Below are 16,385 nucleotides of genomic sequence, written 5' to 3'. Positions count from 1 at the left end.
TTCATCGTAAAATGCCTGATCTGCAAAAAATCTCACTGTCAACTCACTTCCTCAACAGTGTTATACTTCAGCCTTTATAACTGGATGAGCAAGGCATTATGATATGTTGCTGCTCAAGAAGCTGAACATCCCTCTCCAGTTGAGCTACCACCTTTTTTCTATGCTTTTTCCACAGCTCCACAGATTACTGTATATACTCAAATATAAACCAACCTGAATATAAAGGAGGAAAAAAGGTTGACTTAAATATAAACTGGGGAGGGGTTATATTCAAGTACTCAGCCTTACACCTAGCCCTCCTTTCCTTCCCACCCAGCCCCTGATGCCCATTACAGGTCTGCCTTAAGCCCTGGTGGTCCAGCAGTGAGCTAGCATAGAAGCAATCCTTCCCAAAACCAATCCCAGGCGACTAAACCACCCTGCCTCCCTGACCCCTGTAGACCTTACCTTTAAAGCCTTGGTGACTTAGCAGAGCAGGAGTGATCTTTCTACACTTCTGCCCCGTGAAAGCCACAATCAAAAAAGCTTGCTGCGAGTTCCATCTTGCGATGGAGAAGAGAGCCCTCATTCTATGTGAGATGTGTTGGGAAGACAAGTGTGATGGGTTCTCATATACTGAATTGTAGAAGAGGCCATCGGGGTGCTATGAGAATCATGGTGGCGGTTTCTTGGCTAAGTTTGAGTAAAGTCTTCCAGACTAGAGTTATTGGAGAGAAAGCTTAAAGAAACTTGTCCCTCCAGTTGAAAAGGAAAGCATCTGAGTCCAGAGTAAAAGACTAGAAGTTTCTGATTGTGGGAAGAAACAAACAAATCCCCTTCTGGGGTTCCCCAATTCACAAAGATCAGATGCAAAATTTCAATGTGAGTGACTACTCGTGTGGTTATAGAAATCTGCTCAACTTGTTGGCTAGGACATTACGTTTCCCTGCTAGTTAGACTGCTTTCAGGAAAATGTTGCAAGGAATCACCTAGGACCAAATTGCGCCGCCCTTATCACCCTTAAGGGCGGCGCAATAAATCCAGGATGGATTATATGGATGAAATACAAAAGCATCTAAACAACCCTGGTGACTACATGTTACTTGGACCCTACTTTGCAATTACAAAAAAGAGATTAGTGACCTCATGTGGTCTGGGATGAAACAGAGATTTTTGACTCCTCAAGCGGGTAGATTTTTGTGTGTCCAGGATCCGGAATACCCTGTACTGTATACCCTTCCCAAGATACACAAATGTTTAGAGAAGCCTCCAGGTAGATCATTTTTTACCTTTTGTCAAAGAAACTTTTTCCTATGTAAAGGACACAGTAGATTTTTACCTCCATGGAGGTATTTATGGTCACTATGGATGTACAATCATTGTACACCGTTATACCTCAAGCGGAAGCCCTGGATGTGCTAAGGGAATTTCTTAATCAGCACCCGCAGCCAGTGTGTGTACCAACTAATTTTTTAAATTGGCGAGTATTGCCATGAGTGAAAACTTTTTTCTGTTTGAAGGGAAGTACTACAAACAGATTTTGGGGGTGGCCATGACTCCAACCATGGCCCCCTCAGTTTCTAACCTCTTCATGACCCAGTTTGAGAATCATTGAGTTACAAATTCTACATTTCAGCAACATGCGTTACAGTGGATGCATTACATTGACGATATTTTCTTTCTTTGGTCAGGAGATGAATCCTCTTTACTTCAGTTTTGTCAATGGATTAATAGTCGTCATTCTAAAATTAAATTCTCAGTGCAATACAGTCTGGCAGAGATTACGTTCCTGGATGTAAAAGTAGTTAAAATGAATAACACCTTAAAGACTACTGTTTTTAGGAAGACCACCGACAGGGACACAATACTGCATTATGACAGCTTTCATCTGCTGCATTTGAAGCAGAGATTACCTATCTCATAATTTGTACGTATTAGGAGAATTTGTTCAACAAGAGAAGAGTTTTTGAAGCAATCAGTAAAATTGTCGGAGTTTTTTAAGCAGCGAGGCTATCCTGCTGCAGTTATACAAAAAGCATTTAAGAGAGTGCTTTATGCCAACAGGGACTATCTTTTGTCAGAATTACATCCCAAGCCACAACCACAAGTAGTGACTTTTGTTTTAAGTTTATTGTAAAGTGCATCAATTGCGAAGGAATATGAAGAGGCATTGGGATCTTGTTACAATGGTACCAGCATTTTTAGATTATAGTCTCAGATTTGCCTATAAGAGAGGGCAAAATTAAGCCCTGCAGTACTTCGCAATAGTGAATCCCTTATTCCCCATGTGGGACAACATAGATCCTGTAACAATTGCAAAAATTGTGCTATCATGTTATCGGTATCTGATTTTGTCAATCCAGTAAACCAAAGAAAATACACTTTGAAGCATCATACCACTTGTGAATCCGACTTTGTGGTTTATTGTGTAGTATATGTCCCTGCAACTTCAAGGCCACTGTGTCTGAGATTGAATGAACATCGGAGTGCTTTAAATAGATTACTGATGCAAGCCTCAATGGTACAGCACTGCAGTCAGCAAGCACATGACTTCTACCAATTACGATGCTTTGTAATTGTTCACATCCCCCTAACATAAGGGGTGGAAACAGGCAATTACAATGTAAAGAGCAACAGTGGATTTACACGCGCAACACTGTTCAACCACGTGGATTGAATGCTGGCATTGATTGGTTTTACTTTTTCTGAACAGAGTATTTCATTGTTCGCAGTTCTCTAGTTTAGTGTCCGTACATATGATATACTGTTTTCTAATAAGCCCATTGTGTGCATATAGGTAATACGTAGCTTGACCGCATGTATGAATGCTTACCCCACCAGAATTGGTTTGAATGTTTTTTTGATAGAACAATCATTAGCTTGTTTGCTTTGATTGGCTAATTTCTCTGCTTAGAACGCTCAGGCGCCATGTCATTTACATTGACGATGCAGAGGAAAATGTTCAACAAGTAGTGAGTAAATATTTTATAGTTCTTCTTTTTACAGGTGTGTAAGAGGTTTTTTTTTTTTCTTAATTGCACACTGTTTTTCTATAGGACTTTCTGGTTGATCTCTATGCCCTGAAGAAGTGGTGAGAGTTACCATGAAACGATTGTCGGCAACTTTAATTGAGATCGAAATTAACTTACTTGTAAATTTTGTTTTTTCCTCACTAGTTCTGAAAGAATATATAATATTGGTGAAAGATTTTTTTGAGCCAGGCACAGAAGAACCCACTCACTATTCATACACCCGCCAATCAAAAATGTAAACGAGGAAAATTATATGACAACCTAATAGCCACCAAAGCAGCTAAACTGGACAGACAAATCACCATTCTGTTGTCATCAACCACAGACTACAAAACCTTCAAGAAAGATACTAAAACCCTATTCTTCAAAAAGAATACATAAAACCTAACACGACCATTTCCTACCCAAACCCCATCTACCCTTAATACACTCTAATATGCCCCCAATTTATGTTTATTACCAACCAGAGCAATTAAGAGCCTTTATCGATTTAAAGATACCTTCCTATGTCTTTCAGCTTATTTATGATTGTGATATTATTATAAAATGGGGATATCCATGTTAAGGCTTTTTCCCTATTTTTTTTCTTAAGACTGATCTCATTATTTGATTTACTCCCCCCAAATACTGGGGTCTAAGGAAGGATTATATTTATTTTTCTTGTTCTGGGTCATCTTCAGCTGTTTCTAGTTCCACAGATTCAAATAGCAGCTACAGTCTCCTCATCCTCTAAGGTGATAGTTTCCCTTTTAGAAGCAGAGATTGGAATAGGTAATGACTTGGAACCTACCATCCCTAGTTCTGCAAGAGTCCTTTCCCTTTATACTAATTTTTTTTTAATTTACCTGCTGGGGAGTTGTCCTTGCTTCTCTTGTTTCCTAATCACATACTGCAGTAAATATTGTGAACCTGACATTTCAGTAAATACCATCTTCAGTACAACTCAGAAATGCTAATATAAACAGTACTAAAGATGGGTCTTGGAATCGTATCACTTTGAAAACAAACTAAATCATACTGAACAGCTGTTCTTAGGTCTTGAACAAAGCAGAATAAATTCACAGGATTACCCTTCTTGGGTTGTAGGAAGCATTAAACTCATCTCCAATGCGTCGCAACTCACGCGCAATCCATATTTCTGGTCTCATGTCCTCAACTGCTAATGGAAGCCCTCTTCTGGAGGCTGAATCAGAAAAAAAAGCACAAAACAATTACAGGAGGTACAGCTTAAAATACAGTTCTTAAAAACTAGCTATTCTAGATTAGTGTTTCTCAACACGTGGTACGCGTACTCTTGGGGCTACACAGGCCACCTGTTGGGGGTACGCAGCCTGGCCACCGCCAGGGATGCCTGCCTATCCCCCCTCGCTGAAGCTGCTGCCTCCAGGGATCCCTCCCTGCCCGCTGCACCCCCACCCCCAAAACGCCCCCCCCCAGCAGCAACACCACACAGGGACAGGTCAGGGCACATGCAGCAACTCAAAACGCTGCACGCAGCCAGCCCACAAGCCTTCTGCCTCCCCCCCCCCCCCGTCAATTCTGACAACAAACAGAAGGCTCCAGCCCAACCAATCGCTGCCTGGCTGACCCAGAAACTTCTCTCCGACGTCAGAATTGATGTTGGGTGGAAGGCTTGTGGGACAGCCACATACTAGTCACTGCACGCACCGTGGCCCATCCTTGCACGGAGTTGCTGCTGGGACGGGGATGGAGTGTATCGGCTCTGGCGAAGTCACAGGGTCATTTATCACACACTAATGTCCATTAGCACAAGCTAAGTAAGCTTTAATAAAAGGACCCAATGAGATCCATTTCTTATGGATTAAATTCCTTTTTTTAATTTTATTTTATAGTCCACTCTATCTTAAAAATTCTAGGCTTAATTTATGGGAGAATGGCCTGGAACATAGTTCCACCATTTATTTTCAGACTCCAATGCAGCAGGGGTCTTCTGCTCCGTTCCCTCTCTTTCAAGCAACCTGCAGGGAAGATGAGGGGAAGCGGTGAGCTTGCAGCAGAGAACAGTCCCTAATCCAGCCCTTCTTTTCCTGGCCCACCCAAGCCTCTTCTGGCTCCACATTTTCGCTTCCTTTTTTACCTATAAATTACACCCCAGTAATAAACAAAGCAAAGCAATCAAACAAGACAAAAATAAAATATCCTAAAATAAAAATTCAGAGGAAAACTAGGATTTGGGGTGATGTGTGTACAAAATAAAATTCTTATTCAGTGCAGGTAAAGGAGGACCACAGTACTTGAATGCTAAAAAACACTATACATAGTACCTAACTCCTAGACTCCGTTCAGCATGATTGTCAATCATCCACTAGGCACCCTTTATAGAATCCCACCTAGCAGCGCCTAAGAATTCTTAGGAACCGGTAGGTGTTAAAATCTTAGCCGCACTGCCATTTTGGGGGGGGGGGGGGGGAAGGAGGTCTCGACTTATATTCGGATCAACTTATATATATATATTTTTTATTTTTTTTTTATTCTTTATTCATTTTAAAACTGTCAACAAGTGTAACAAATTACAATCAAATACACTTTAATATCACTTATTAATCTAGCAAAGATTATACATGACACATTTGCTCCCTCCCCCCATTATAATAATATATATTTGAGAATATACGGTACTTCTTTTGACAATTGCTTGCCAATTTTCGGGTCAGGCAAGGTACAAATACCTGCTCTTCCTTGATTTTTCAGGCCATCTTTACCATACATTCTGAAACTCCAAACTCTAATATTATACCTTTCACTGACTAACTTCTAGGGGCCAAAGTCAATATTCCAATTTTTTCTTAATTTCTTCAATCAGGTCAATGTAGTCTTGATATAAGACATTCTGTGGATCCTGAGCTGCTAGTCCAGTGACGGAAGTTATCTTGTGCATTATCACATTTTGTACACATTCAATTTATCATTTTGTATAACCTGTTTTATCTCTATTTCTCACTTTCAGAAATTTCAAAGAAGATTTGCCCATTGCAGATCACCTTTGATTACCGTATTTTCGCGGATATAACGCGCACCATTGTAAAACGCGCACAGGGGTATAGCGCGCAGAAATCACGATGATATGTACAAAAACTTTTCTATACCGCGCTCAGGCATATAACGCGCATGCTGCCCGACTCTCCTCTGGCCACCCCGACTCTCCTTTCGCTCTCCCCGACTCTCCTCTGGCCACCCCGATTCTCCTTTCGCCCTCCCCGACTCTCCTCTGGTTGCCCCGACTCACCGTTCACCCGCCCTGACTTTCGGTGCACTGCCCCGCCTCTCCGTGCCTGTCCCCCTTGAAGTCCTGTCCCCCCTTGAAGGTCTGCCTGTCCCCCCTTGAAGTCCTGTCCCCATCCTGAAAGCCTGATGCCCCCCCTCGACGTCCGATTCTTCTCCCCCCTCGGCAGGACCACTCGCACCCCCACCCCGAAGGACCGCCGACTCCCCGACAATATCGGGCCAGGAGGGAGCCCAAACCCTCCTGGCCACGGCGACCCCCTAACCCCACCCCGCACTACATTACGGGCAGGAGGGATCCCAGGCCCTCCTGCCCTCGACGCAAACCCCCTCCCCCCAACGACCGCCCCCCCCCAAGAACCTCCGCCCGTCCCCCAGCCGACCCGCGACCCCCCTGGCCGACCCCCACGACACCCCCACCCGCCTTCCCCGTACTTTGTGTAGTTGGGCCAGAAGGGAGCCCAAACCCTCCTGGCCACGGCGATCCCCTAACCCCACCCCGCACTACATTACGGGCAGGAGGGATCCCAGGCCCTCCTGCCCTCGACGCAAACCCCCCTCCCTCCAACGACCGCCCCCCCCCAAGAACCTCCGACCGACCCGCGACCCCCCTGGCCGACCCCCCCACCCCCCTTCCCCGTACCTTTGGAAGTTGGCCGGACAGACGGGAGCCAAACCCGCCTGTCCGGCAGGCAGCCAACGAAGGAATGAGGCCGGATTGGCCCATCCGTCCTAAAGCTCCGCCTACTGGTGGGGCCTAAGGCGCGTGGGCCAATCAGAATAGGCCCTGGAGCCTTAGGTCCCACCTGGGGGCGCGGCCTGAGGCACATGGGCCAAACCCGACCATGTGCCTCAGGCCGCGCCCCCAGGTGGGACCTAAGGCTCCAGGGCCTATTCTGATTGGCCCACGCGCCTTAGGCCCCACCAGTAGGCGGAGCTTTAGGACGGATGGGCCAATCCGGCCTCATTCCTTCGTTGGCTGTCTGCCGGACAGGCGGGTTTGGCTCCCGTCTGTCCGGCCAACTTCCAAAGGTACGGGGAAGGGGGGTGGGGGGGTCGGCCAGGGGGGTCGCGGGTCGGTCGGAGGTTCTTGGGGGGGGGCGGTCGTTGGAGGGAGGGGGGTTTGCGTCGAGGGCAGGAGGGCCTGGGATCCCTCCTGCCCGTAATGTAGTGCGGGGTGGGGTTAGGGGGTCGCCGTGGCCAGGAGGTTTTGGGCTCCCTTCTGGCCCAACTACACAAAGTACGGGGAAGGCGGGTGGGGGTGTCGTGGGGGGCGGCCAGGGGGGTCGCGGGTCGGCTGGGGGACGGGCGGAGGTTCTTGGGGGGGGGCGGTCGTTGGGGGGAGGGGGTTTGCGTCGAGGGCAGGAGGGCCTGGGATCCCTCCTGCCCGTAATGTAGTGCGGGGTGGGGTTAGGGGGTCGCCGTGGCCAGGAGGGTTTGGGCTCCCTCCTGGCCCGATATTGTTGGGGAGGTCCTGCCGGGGGGGGGGGATGTATCGGACGTCGGGGAGTCGGCCGGGCAAGAGGGCTTGGGCTCCCTCTTGCTCCGATCGTGGATGCGGGTGCGGGTGGGAGCGCGTGCGAGCGGTCGTTCGGGGTGGGGGTGCGAGCGGTCCTGCTGGGGGGGGGTGAATCGGGCGTCGGGCGGGGTGGGAACTATGTTTAAAAACTTTTGTATACCGCGCTCAGGCATATAACGCGCGAGGGGTATGCGCGGTACGTAAAATCACGTATAACGCGCGCGTTATATCCGCGAAAATACGGTAATCATGGCAGCAGAAAATGAGGATGATGCAACTGCAGTTTCTTCCATGGAAGCAAATTCAGCTTTACATTTATTGTAGGGCAAATTTTCTGATCTGGCTTAGTGTTTATTTTTATCATTTGATTCAATTTATCAGCCATTTTGAGATCAACTTTCAAAAGTCCCGTTTTGACGAGATGATTTTGCTTTCCAAACGAATTATAGCATTTCTTTTGTGTTTGTCCTGTATTTTTTTAAAGTACATTGCTTTATGATGAAAGCAGATTATATTATTATTCTGACTGCTGAATAAAGTAGTGATCTGTCTGTTGATGGTTGGTGTACCGATTTGAGCTCAACATTTTTGCAATAAGCCTTTCTTCCAAAGATACATGTTGCTAGCAAAGAACCATTATCACCACCTAATTCAGTTATTTCAATTATGAATTAATTGATAGATAATAAATTTCATATGACTCTAAACAGGAATCACTGAAAATAGAGTAGGCCTTGAGATAAAAAGGAATCATCTCAATAATATTGTCGACCTAGTACAAATGGCAATATAGCAACATGCTAAACTAGTAGCCTAGAGAGGGTAAATGGCATCCCTCCCCTGCCCCCAACCCTCCTGCCACGTGCTCCCCTTCCCACATATACCGCCATAATCTTGCGACTTCTAGGCGGTTCACAATGAAATATAGCTGTGCAATCAGCGAATTACAGTAAATAAATAGATAAAAGGTCATTGACCGCTCAGTGACCTCTTATCTATTTATTTACTGTAATTCACTGATTGTACAGCTATTCTTCATTGTGAACCACCTAGAAGTCGCAAGTTATTATTATTATTAATTTTCCCAGCACGAGCAGTATCACGAACTTGCTGCCCGCATCGGTGTTGGCTCTCCCTCTGTCACTTCCTAAGTGTGGGATCCAGAAGTGATGTCAGAGCTGACGCTGGCACGAGCAGCAGATTGGAATTGTTGCTCGTACCAGTGAAATGCTAGAGGTACAGTGGGGGGTGGAAGTGAAGGCGCGTAGCAGGGGAGGAGTGGGAAGGAGCATGGGGGCGGAGAAGACGGGTGCTGGCACCAAGACGGTGCCCGGGGCGAACCGCCCCCACCCCCCACTGTGCTAAACTCATGCACTGTCTATTAAATCTAAAACAGCAATGTGTTAAACCTGTGCGCTGCTTGCTAAATTTATAGAATTGATATCAGCTGTTGTGTCAAACATATATATAGCATTACACATTTTATATAGGTTGAAAGAAATGCTATGTCTACAATAGCTTGTTAAACTTTGACCCTTACTTTTTGGCATTATTTGCTTGTGTTGAAAACCAAAACCATCTTTTTCATGGAGTTTGAAACATGCTCTAATAGAACTGGTTTGAAAATTTATCTCGATGACTTTTTTGTAGAAACCGATTACACATACACGATTTTGACATTTTTTTTTAAAAAAATCGCAAACTTTAAAGTGAAATTGTAAAGTAACGAGATTAGCTTATAAGTTGAAATTTTATATTTGAGAACAAAAATCACAAAATAATAAACAAAATTTTACAGGAATAGCTTCATTATTATTACAGGAGCCACAGAAAGCTAAGCTTTGAAATTTTTTGGTGCATCCATTTTTCGGCCCACTTTGAGGCTTTTTACATACATCAATTTCAAAATAGAAAAAAATCTGCATTAGTTCCATTGAATACATCATAAAAAATTGTATAAAATCGTCATGTTTCATTTGTTTTGCTTATATAACCAAGAAAATATTTTACTCAAATTTGCAAATATTTTGCAGGGATACTGGCGTACATGGTCACAGTATAATATAAAACAAAAAGCTGTATTTCTATAAGTATTCCATTGGTGAATCAAACTTTACCAAAGCTTGTTTGAGTCATGTAAGATTCAGCATACCAAAGTTTCATCAAAACTCATGATGGTGAGGTGGGGAACTTTTCTAAAATTAGACCACTTAACATGGAATGACCCCATTGGGGAAGGGAGGGGGGGAATGACCACTGGTTGAGTGTGGGGGGGCCATATTTTCATCCCTTCAGTGGTCGTCTGGTCAATTTGGGCATCATTTTGGCTCTTATTCGCTTTAAAAACAGGTCTAGCTCAACACATCCAAATCGTGCCCTGGACATTTGGTAAAATGCTTGATTATCGCTGCAAAACGACCCAAGTCCTAAACCCGCCTCCAACATGCCCCCTTAAGAGTTTGACATATAGGCGGAAAAATGACCTACAAAATATATAAAATGTCAGTTTTGAAAATCAGCACTTGGGACGTTTTGGTGATTAAACTGTTCAAGTGCCAGTTTGTCATCTTTTGGACTTTTTTTTTTTAAACGAGCCCCATAGTATATGAATCCCAAATATTTTTAAGCAAAGGCTTGGTCCCAGCATCGCACATTCTGACTCTTCCCGAGTGCATCATCTCCCCTACTCTGCTCAGTCTGGGCTGATATTTCTTTTCCCCACTCCTCTGTTGCCTCCCCACTTTATGAATCTGGCATACCACCCTGCCTGTCTACCTTCCAGACAGTCATATTCCCAGCAGCAATTCAGTCAGGATCTCTGGTCAACCTCATGGGTCTTTCCCCTGAGTGTCCCTCTCATGCAGCACCAGAAAGTTGCTGCAAAGGAAAGGCCCTTGGGATTAGCCAGAGCGCCTGGCTGAATTGCTGCTAAGACAATGAGGTAGGCAAGAAGTAGGCAAGCAGACAGAGTGGGATGCTGGGGAAAGGGAAAGAGGAAGTTCAGGCTGGACCAGGAAGTGTTCTTCAATACAAAGCCCACGGCTGTATGCAGCAGTCAAAACATAAAAATTAAAATGACTACATGGCCGCCCAAGAGGCAGCCACTGGCTCAAGAGCATTACATTGAAAAACACTGAACGAGTAGATAGCAATTAACATCTTACCAAAAGAAGCGTAACATTCTGAATGATAGATGGTACGTCTTACTTGTTCCTGCACCAATGATATAGAATGATGCAACAGGTGGCTACTAGCTCATGTGGATTTATATAGTCCATTCTAAAATCATGCAAATGACAGATATAAGATGACTAATTGCAGAATATTATATAAACTTTTGAAAACTTATTTTGTCACCTCTCAATGAAATAAATTAGTATTTGTATATTGTAAATCCCAAGAAAGCCCCGGTTTCTTTGATGTAAGCCATACTGAATTCTAGAGCAATGTTCTTCAACTGCCGGTCCACAGAAATTTCCTGCCAGTCCACAGGGCCAGCATATGAATCGGGCCTCAGACAGTGCTCTAAAACTGCCGGTCCATGGTGCGATCGATGCGGCATTGTCTTTGGGCTGCGTCCCTCTTCCTCAGTGCTTCAGTGCACAAAGCCATGGGCAGAGGCTCTTACGCGTGTCCTGTGCTGAACTGGAAGCCTTCTCTCTTACATCACAACATCAGAGGGAAGACTTCCAGATGAGGCACGGGACATGCAAGGAGCCACTGCACACAGCTTTGTGCACTGCAGCACTGAGGAAGAGGGAGCCGGCCAGAAGATTACACCGGAAGGCAGGCCAGAAGGCAAGGAAGGAGGGAGACAACAACGGTAGGGAGAATTTTATTCTTTAATTTAGTGATTGATTTACATCTGCTGCCTGTTCAGGAAGAAATGCATTTCTTTCTTTTCCTCAGGGGTTGTACTGCATGCAGAGTCTTGCATCTTAGGGTTTATTTGTATATATTAGTACTTTTAGTTTGTGGTCCCGCATTTGCATGGGGTTATCTGTGTTCTGGTAGGAATTAATATTAAGAAGCATACAGTGTGCTTTGTGTAATTTAATTTTGTGGTTAACCATTATGTGCTGCTAATACGATTATATTTTGTGTATGTATACAGTATATGAAAAATGAATGGAAAAAAATGGGGTCGGGGTCTGGGGTGGAGATTGGGTGGAGATGGGCGGGGTCTGGCCCATGACTTAGTGTTCTTCAAATGCCAGTCCACAAAATAATTATTTTATTTCCGCCGATACATAAATGTCAAAAGGTTGAAAAACACTGCTCTAGAGCAGTGTTCTTCAAACTTTTTACACCCGTGGACCGGCAGAAAAAAAAGAATTATTTTGTGGACCGGCAAACTACTAGGATTAAAATTTAAAAACCCCGTTTCCGCCCCATCTCCGCGAGCTCGTTCCCCACAAATCATTTGATCCCATCCACACAAGCCTCAGTTATGATTTTATATTGAATGTATTTTATTAAAGTATAAAAAGAAACAATATTCTGTACAATTGTCATTTTATAAATACAAATAATTCAGAGCAAGGATCAACAAAACCCCTGTCTCCCCTCCCCTTCACATATATCCCCTCTACTATCAAGAAAACTGAACAAGCCAAATTATTACAGAATGCTACACAGAAATATCATGCTAACAGAATACTGCAGTCACACATGACAGGAATAGTTTTAGGGGAGTGCAACTAGGGCAACTGCCCCCTGGTCAGAGAGCGCCCTAAGCCAGCTGGAAGCTAAAGAAGCACTGCCTGGGTTTTGCAGTCCCCAGTTATGTCTAACACCAGCTCTAGCAGGATATATATTTCAAATCTGATATATTCTAATCACAAAATAGAAATAAAATTATTTTTCTCTACCTTTTGTCGTCTCTGGTTTCTGCTTTCAATCTTCTTTTCACTCTCTTCCTTCCAGCGTCTGCCCTCTCTGTCTCTTCAATCCAGCATCTGCCCCTTCCATCCACTGTCTATCCTCTCCCCCTTCCATATGGTATCTGTCTTCTTTCTATGCCCCTCTCCCCTTTAAATGCAGCTTGTGCCCCCTCTCTCCTTTTTACATGATTCATTCCAGCTTCACTGCTCTCTTCATTTTTATCTCCCCTACACCAGATCTATCATCATTGTCCCTCTCTGCTTATTTTTCTGCTGACCCCTTCCTATCATCAATCTCTCTACTTTCTCATGCCTGTGTCTCCCCTTCCCCTCCTCATGCCTGTGTCTCCCCTTCCTTTTTTCATTCTCCCTTCCCTCCTCCTCCTGTCCAGCAGTAACTCTCTTCCCTTCCTCCCCTCCCAGCAGCATCTCTCCTTCTCCCTCTCCAGTAGCAGCTGTCCCTTTTTTTCCCTTGCCCAGCAGCTTCCCAGACTCCTTTCCCTCCTCCCCTCCCAGCAGCATCTCTCCTTCTCCCTCTCCAGTAGCAGCTGTCCCTTTTTTTCCCTTGCCCAGCAGCTTCCCAGACTCTCTTCCCTCCTCCCCTCCCAGCAGCATCTCTCCTTCTCCCTCTCCAGTAGCAGCTGTCCCTTTTTTTCCCTTGCCCAACAGCTTCCCAGACTCCTTTCCCTCCTCCCTTCCCAGCAGCATCTCTCCTTCTCCCTCTCCAGTAGCAGCTGTCCCTTTTTTTCCCTTGCCCAACAGCTTCCCAGACTCCTTTCCCTCCTCCCCTCCCAGCAGAGGAGCCCAGATGCAGAAGCCTCGCAAGCAGACTTGCTTGTAGAAAATAGAAGTTTCGAGACGACCGCACTGCGCATGCGTGAGTGCCTTCCTGCCCAGCGTAAGGCGCATCTCCTCAGTTCAGATAGCTAGCAGAGAAGCCAACCAGGGGAGGTGGGTGGGTTGTGAGAATAGCTGCCTGCTGTCCCTGGATAACACCTGTTACGGTAAGTAACTGTGCTTTATCCCAGAACAAGCAGGCAGCCTATTCTCACATATGGGTGACCTCCAAGTTAACCAGAATGGGATGGTGGGAGTGTTGGCAATTTAGGAGAATACATTTTGTAATACTGTCTGGCCAAACTGGCCATCCTGACTGGAGAAAACATCCAGACAATAGTGAGAAGTGAAAGTATGAACAGAGGACCAAGTAGCAGCCTTGCAAATTTCCTCAATAGGTGTAGATCTGAGGAAAGCTACTGAAGCTGCCATTGCTCTGACTTTATGGGCTGTGACTCTACTGTGTAGGGGTAATCCAGCCTGGGCATAGCAGAAAGAGATACAAGCAGCCATCCAGTTGGAAATGGTACGCTTAGAGATAGGATGTCCCAACTTATTTGGATCAAAGGATATAAAAAGTTGAGGAGCAGTTCTGTGTGGTTTGGTGCATTCCAAATAGAAGGCCAAAGCACGCTTACAGTCCAGAGTATGAAGAGCTATTTCTCCAGGATGAGAATGAGGCTTTGGAAAGAACACTGGAAGAACAATGGATTGGTTGAGATGAAATTCTGAAACCACTTTAGGGAGGAATTTAGGATGAGTACGGAGGACCACCTTGTCATGATGGAACACAGTGAAAGGTGGATCAGCAACTAAAGCTTGCAGCTCACTGACTCTTCGAGCAGAAGTGAGGGCAATGAGAAACACCACTTTCCAAGTAAGATACTTCAGATGAGCCGTAGACATTGGTTCAAATGGAGGCTTCATCAATTGAGCAAGAACAACACCGAGGTCCCATACAACAGGAGGCGGTTTGAGAAGAGGGTTGACATTGAAAAGTCCTTTCATGAATCTAGAAACCACCGGATGAGTGGAGAGGGCTTTCCCTTCAATAGGCTAATGGAAAGCCGCAATTGCACTGAGATGGACTCGGATTGATGTAGACTTGAGGCCAGAAGTGGATAAGTGCAAAAGGTAATCCAAAACAGAAGATAAGGAGGAATGTTGAGGCTCCTTATCATGAGAAAAACACTACGAAGAAAATCTAGTCCATTTTTGGTGATAGCATTGTCTAGTGGTAGGTTTCCTAGAAGCCTCTAAAATGTCTTTGACAGGTTGGGAAAACTGAAGAGGAGTCATGTTGAGAGGTACCATGCTGTCAGGTGTAGAGACTGCAGGTTGGGATGAAGCAGAGATCCTTGACTCTGTGTAAGCAGAGTTGGAAAAACTGGTAGAAGATATGGCTCCCTGCTGCTGAGTTGAAGTAGATGGGAGTACCAAGGTTGTCTTGGCCACCGAGGAGCAATCAGAATCATGGTGGCACGATCATTCTTCAACTTGACCAGTCTTAAGCATGAGAGGGAATGGAGGAAATGCACAGAGGAAGAGATTCGGCCATTCCAAAAGAAAAGCATCTGCCTCGAGGCGATGAGGAGAATATATCCTGGAGCAGAACTGAGGCAGTTTGTAGTTGTGGAGAGCTGCAAAGAGGTCTATCTGAGGCGGTCCCCCACTGTGAAAAAATGTGATAAAGAGGCGAGGAATGGAGTGTCCATTCGTGAGGTTGCAGAAGATGACTCAAGTTGTCCGCCAAGCAATTCTTTGCCCCTTGAATGTAGACAGCTTTGAGGAAGGTGTTGTGGCGGATTGCCAAGTCCCAAACCTTCAGAGCTTCTTGGAAAAGGGAGGCAGATCCCATCCCTCCCTGTTTGTTGACATAATATATGGCGACTTGGTTGTCCGTCCGAATGAGGACTACTTGGCCGTGAAGATGCTGAAAAGCGTCGAGAGCCTTGAAAATCGCTCCGAGTTCCAACAGATTGATGTGACATTGACAATCCGTACTGGTCCAGTGGCCTTGTGTACGGAGACCATCGAGATGAGCGCCCCAAGCGTAGGTCGAAGAATCTGTCGTGAGGACCTTCTGATGAGGGGGTGCTTGAAACAGCAAGCCTCTGGAGAGACTACAAGAGAGCATCCACCAACGGAGAGACTGCTTCAAAGAAGGAATGACTTATATGTTTAGAAAGTGGGTCGCAAACCTGCGTCCACTGAGGAATTCTGAGGTGAAGTCTGGTAAAAGGAGTCACGTGTACTGTGGAGGCCATGTGACCTAGTAGTACAATCATGTGTCTCGCTGAGATGAAAGAACAGGAAGACATTGTATGACAGAGTTGAAGGAGAGCATCCAGACGTTGTTGTGGAAGGAATGCTCCGAGTTGAATAGTATCCAGAACAGCTCCGATGAATTGTAGATTCTGTGAGGGTTGAAGTTGGGATTTGGAAAAGTTGATTTCGAATACCAAACTTTGTAGGAACCACGTAGTCCGTTGGGTCGCTACAATAACTCCCTGATATGTGGAATCTTTGATGAGCCAGTCGTCTAGGTAGGGAAATACCTGAAGACCATGGTTCCTTAGAGCTGCTGCTACCACTACCAGGCACTTGGTGAACACTCTGGGGGTGGAAGCGAGGCCAAAGGGTAGCACTCTATATTGATAATGCAGATTCCCCACCCGAAATCTGAGATATTGACGGGAGGCCGGATGAATGGGAATATGAGTGTAGGCCTCTTTGAGATCCAGAGCATAACCAGTTGTTCTGCTCTAGAAGGGGATAAAAGGATGCCAAGGTCAACATTCAAAATTTTTCTTTGACTAAAAATTTGTTGAGAGCCCTGAGATCCAGAATGGGCTGCAGATCGCCCATTTTCTTCGGAACAAGGAAGCAACG

General features: G+C 45.4%; 1 protein-coding gene across 5 annotated transcripts in view; it reads right to left on the bottom strand.

Annotated features, from left to right (window-relative positions):
- BCL2L11 (BCL2 like 11) overlaps nucleotides 1-16,385 on the bottom strand; it is an 85,449-nt gene that overhangs the window by 4,809 nt on the left and 64,255 nt on the right. For 4 of the 5 annotated variants that reach the window (XM_033939798.1, XM_033939792.1, XM_033939797.1 and 1 more), the window contains exon 3: nucleotides 4,082-4,194. In XM_033939798.1, the coding sequence (XP_033795689.1) occupies nucleotides 4,082-4,194 (113 nt within the window). Of the gene's footprint in view, nucleotides 1-4,081; nucleotides 4,195-4,880; nucleotides 4,991-16,385 lie in introns of those variants that run through there. The other variant, XM_033939793.1, reaches the window with a different exon arrangement.

The sequence above is a fragment of the Geotrypetes seraphini genome, chromosome 3 (genome assembly GCF_902459505.1).
Source record: "Geotrypetes seraphini chromosome 3, aGeoSer1.1, whole genome shotgun sequence".
NCBI classification, from domain to species: domain Eukaryota; kingdom Metazoa; phylum Chordata; class Amphibia; order Gymnophiona; family Dermophiidae; genus Geotrypetes; species Geotrypetes seraphini.
This window is presented reverse-complemented; position numbering and strand designations above follow the sequence as displayed.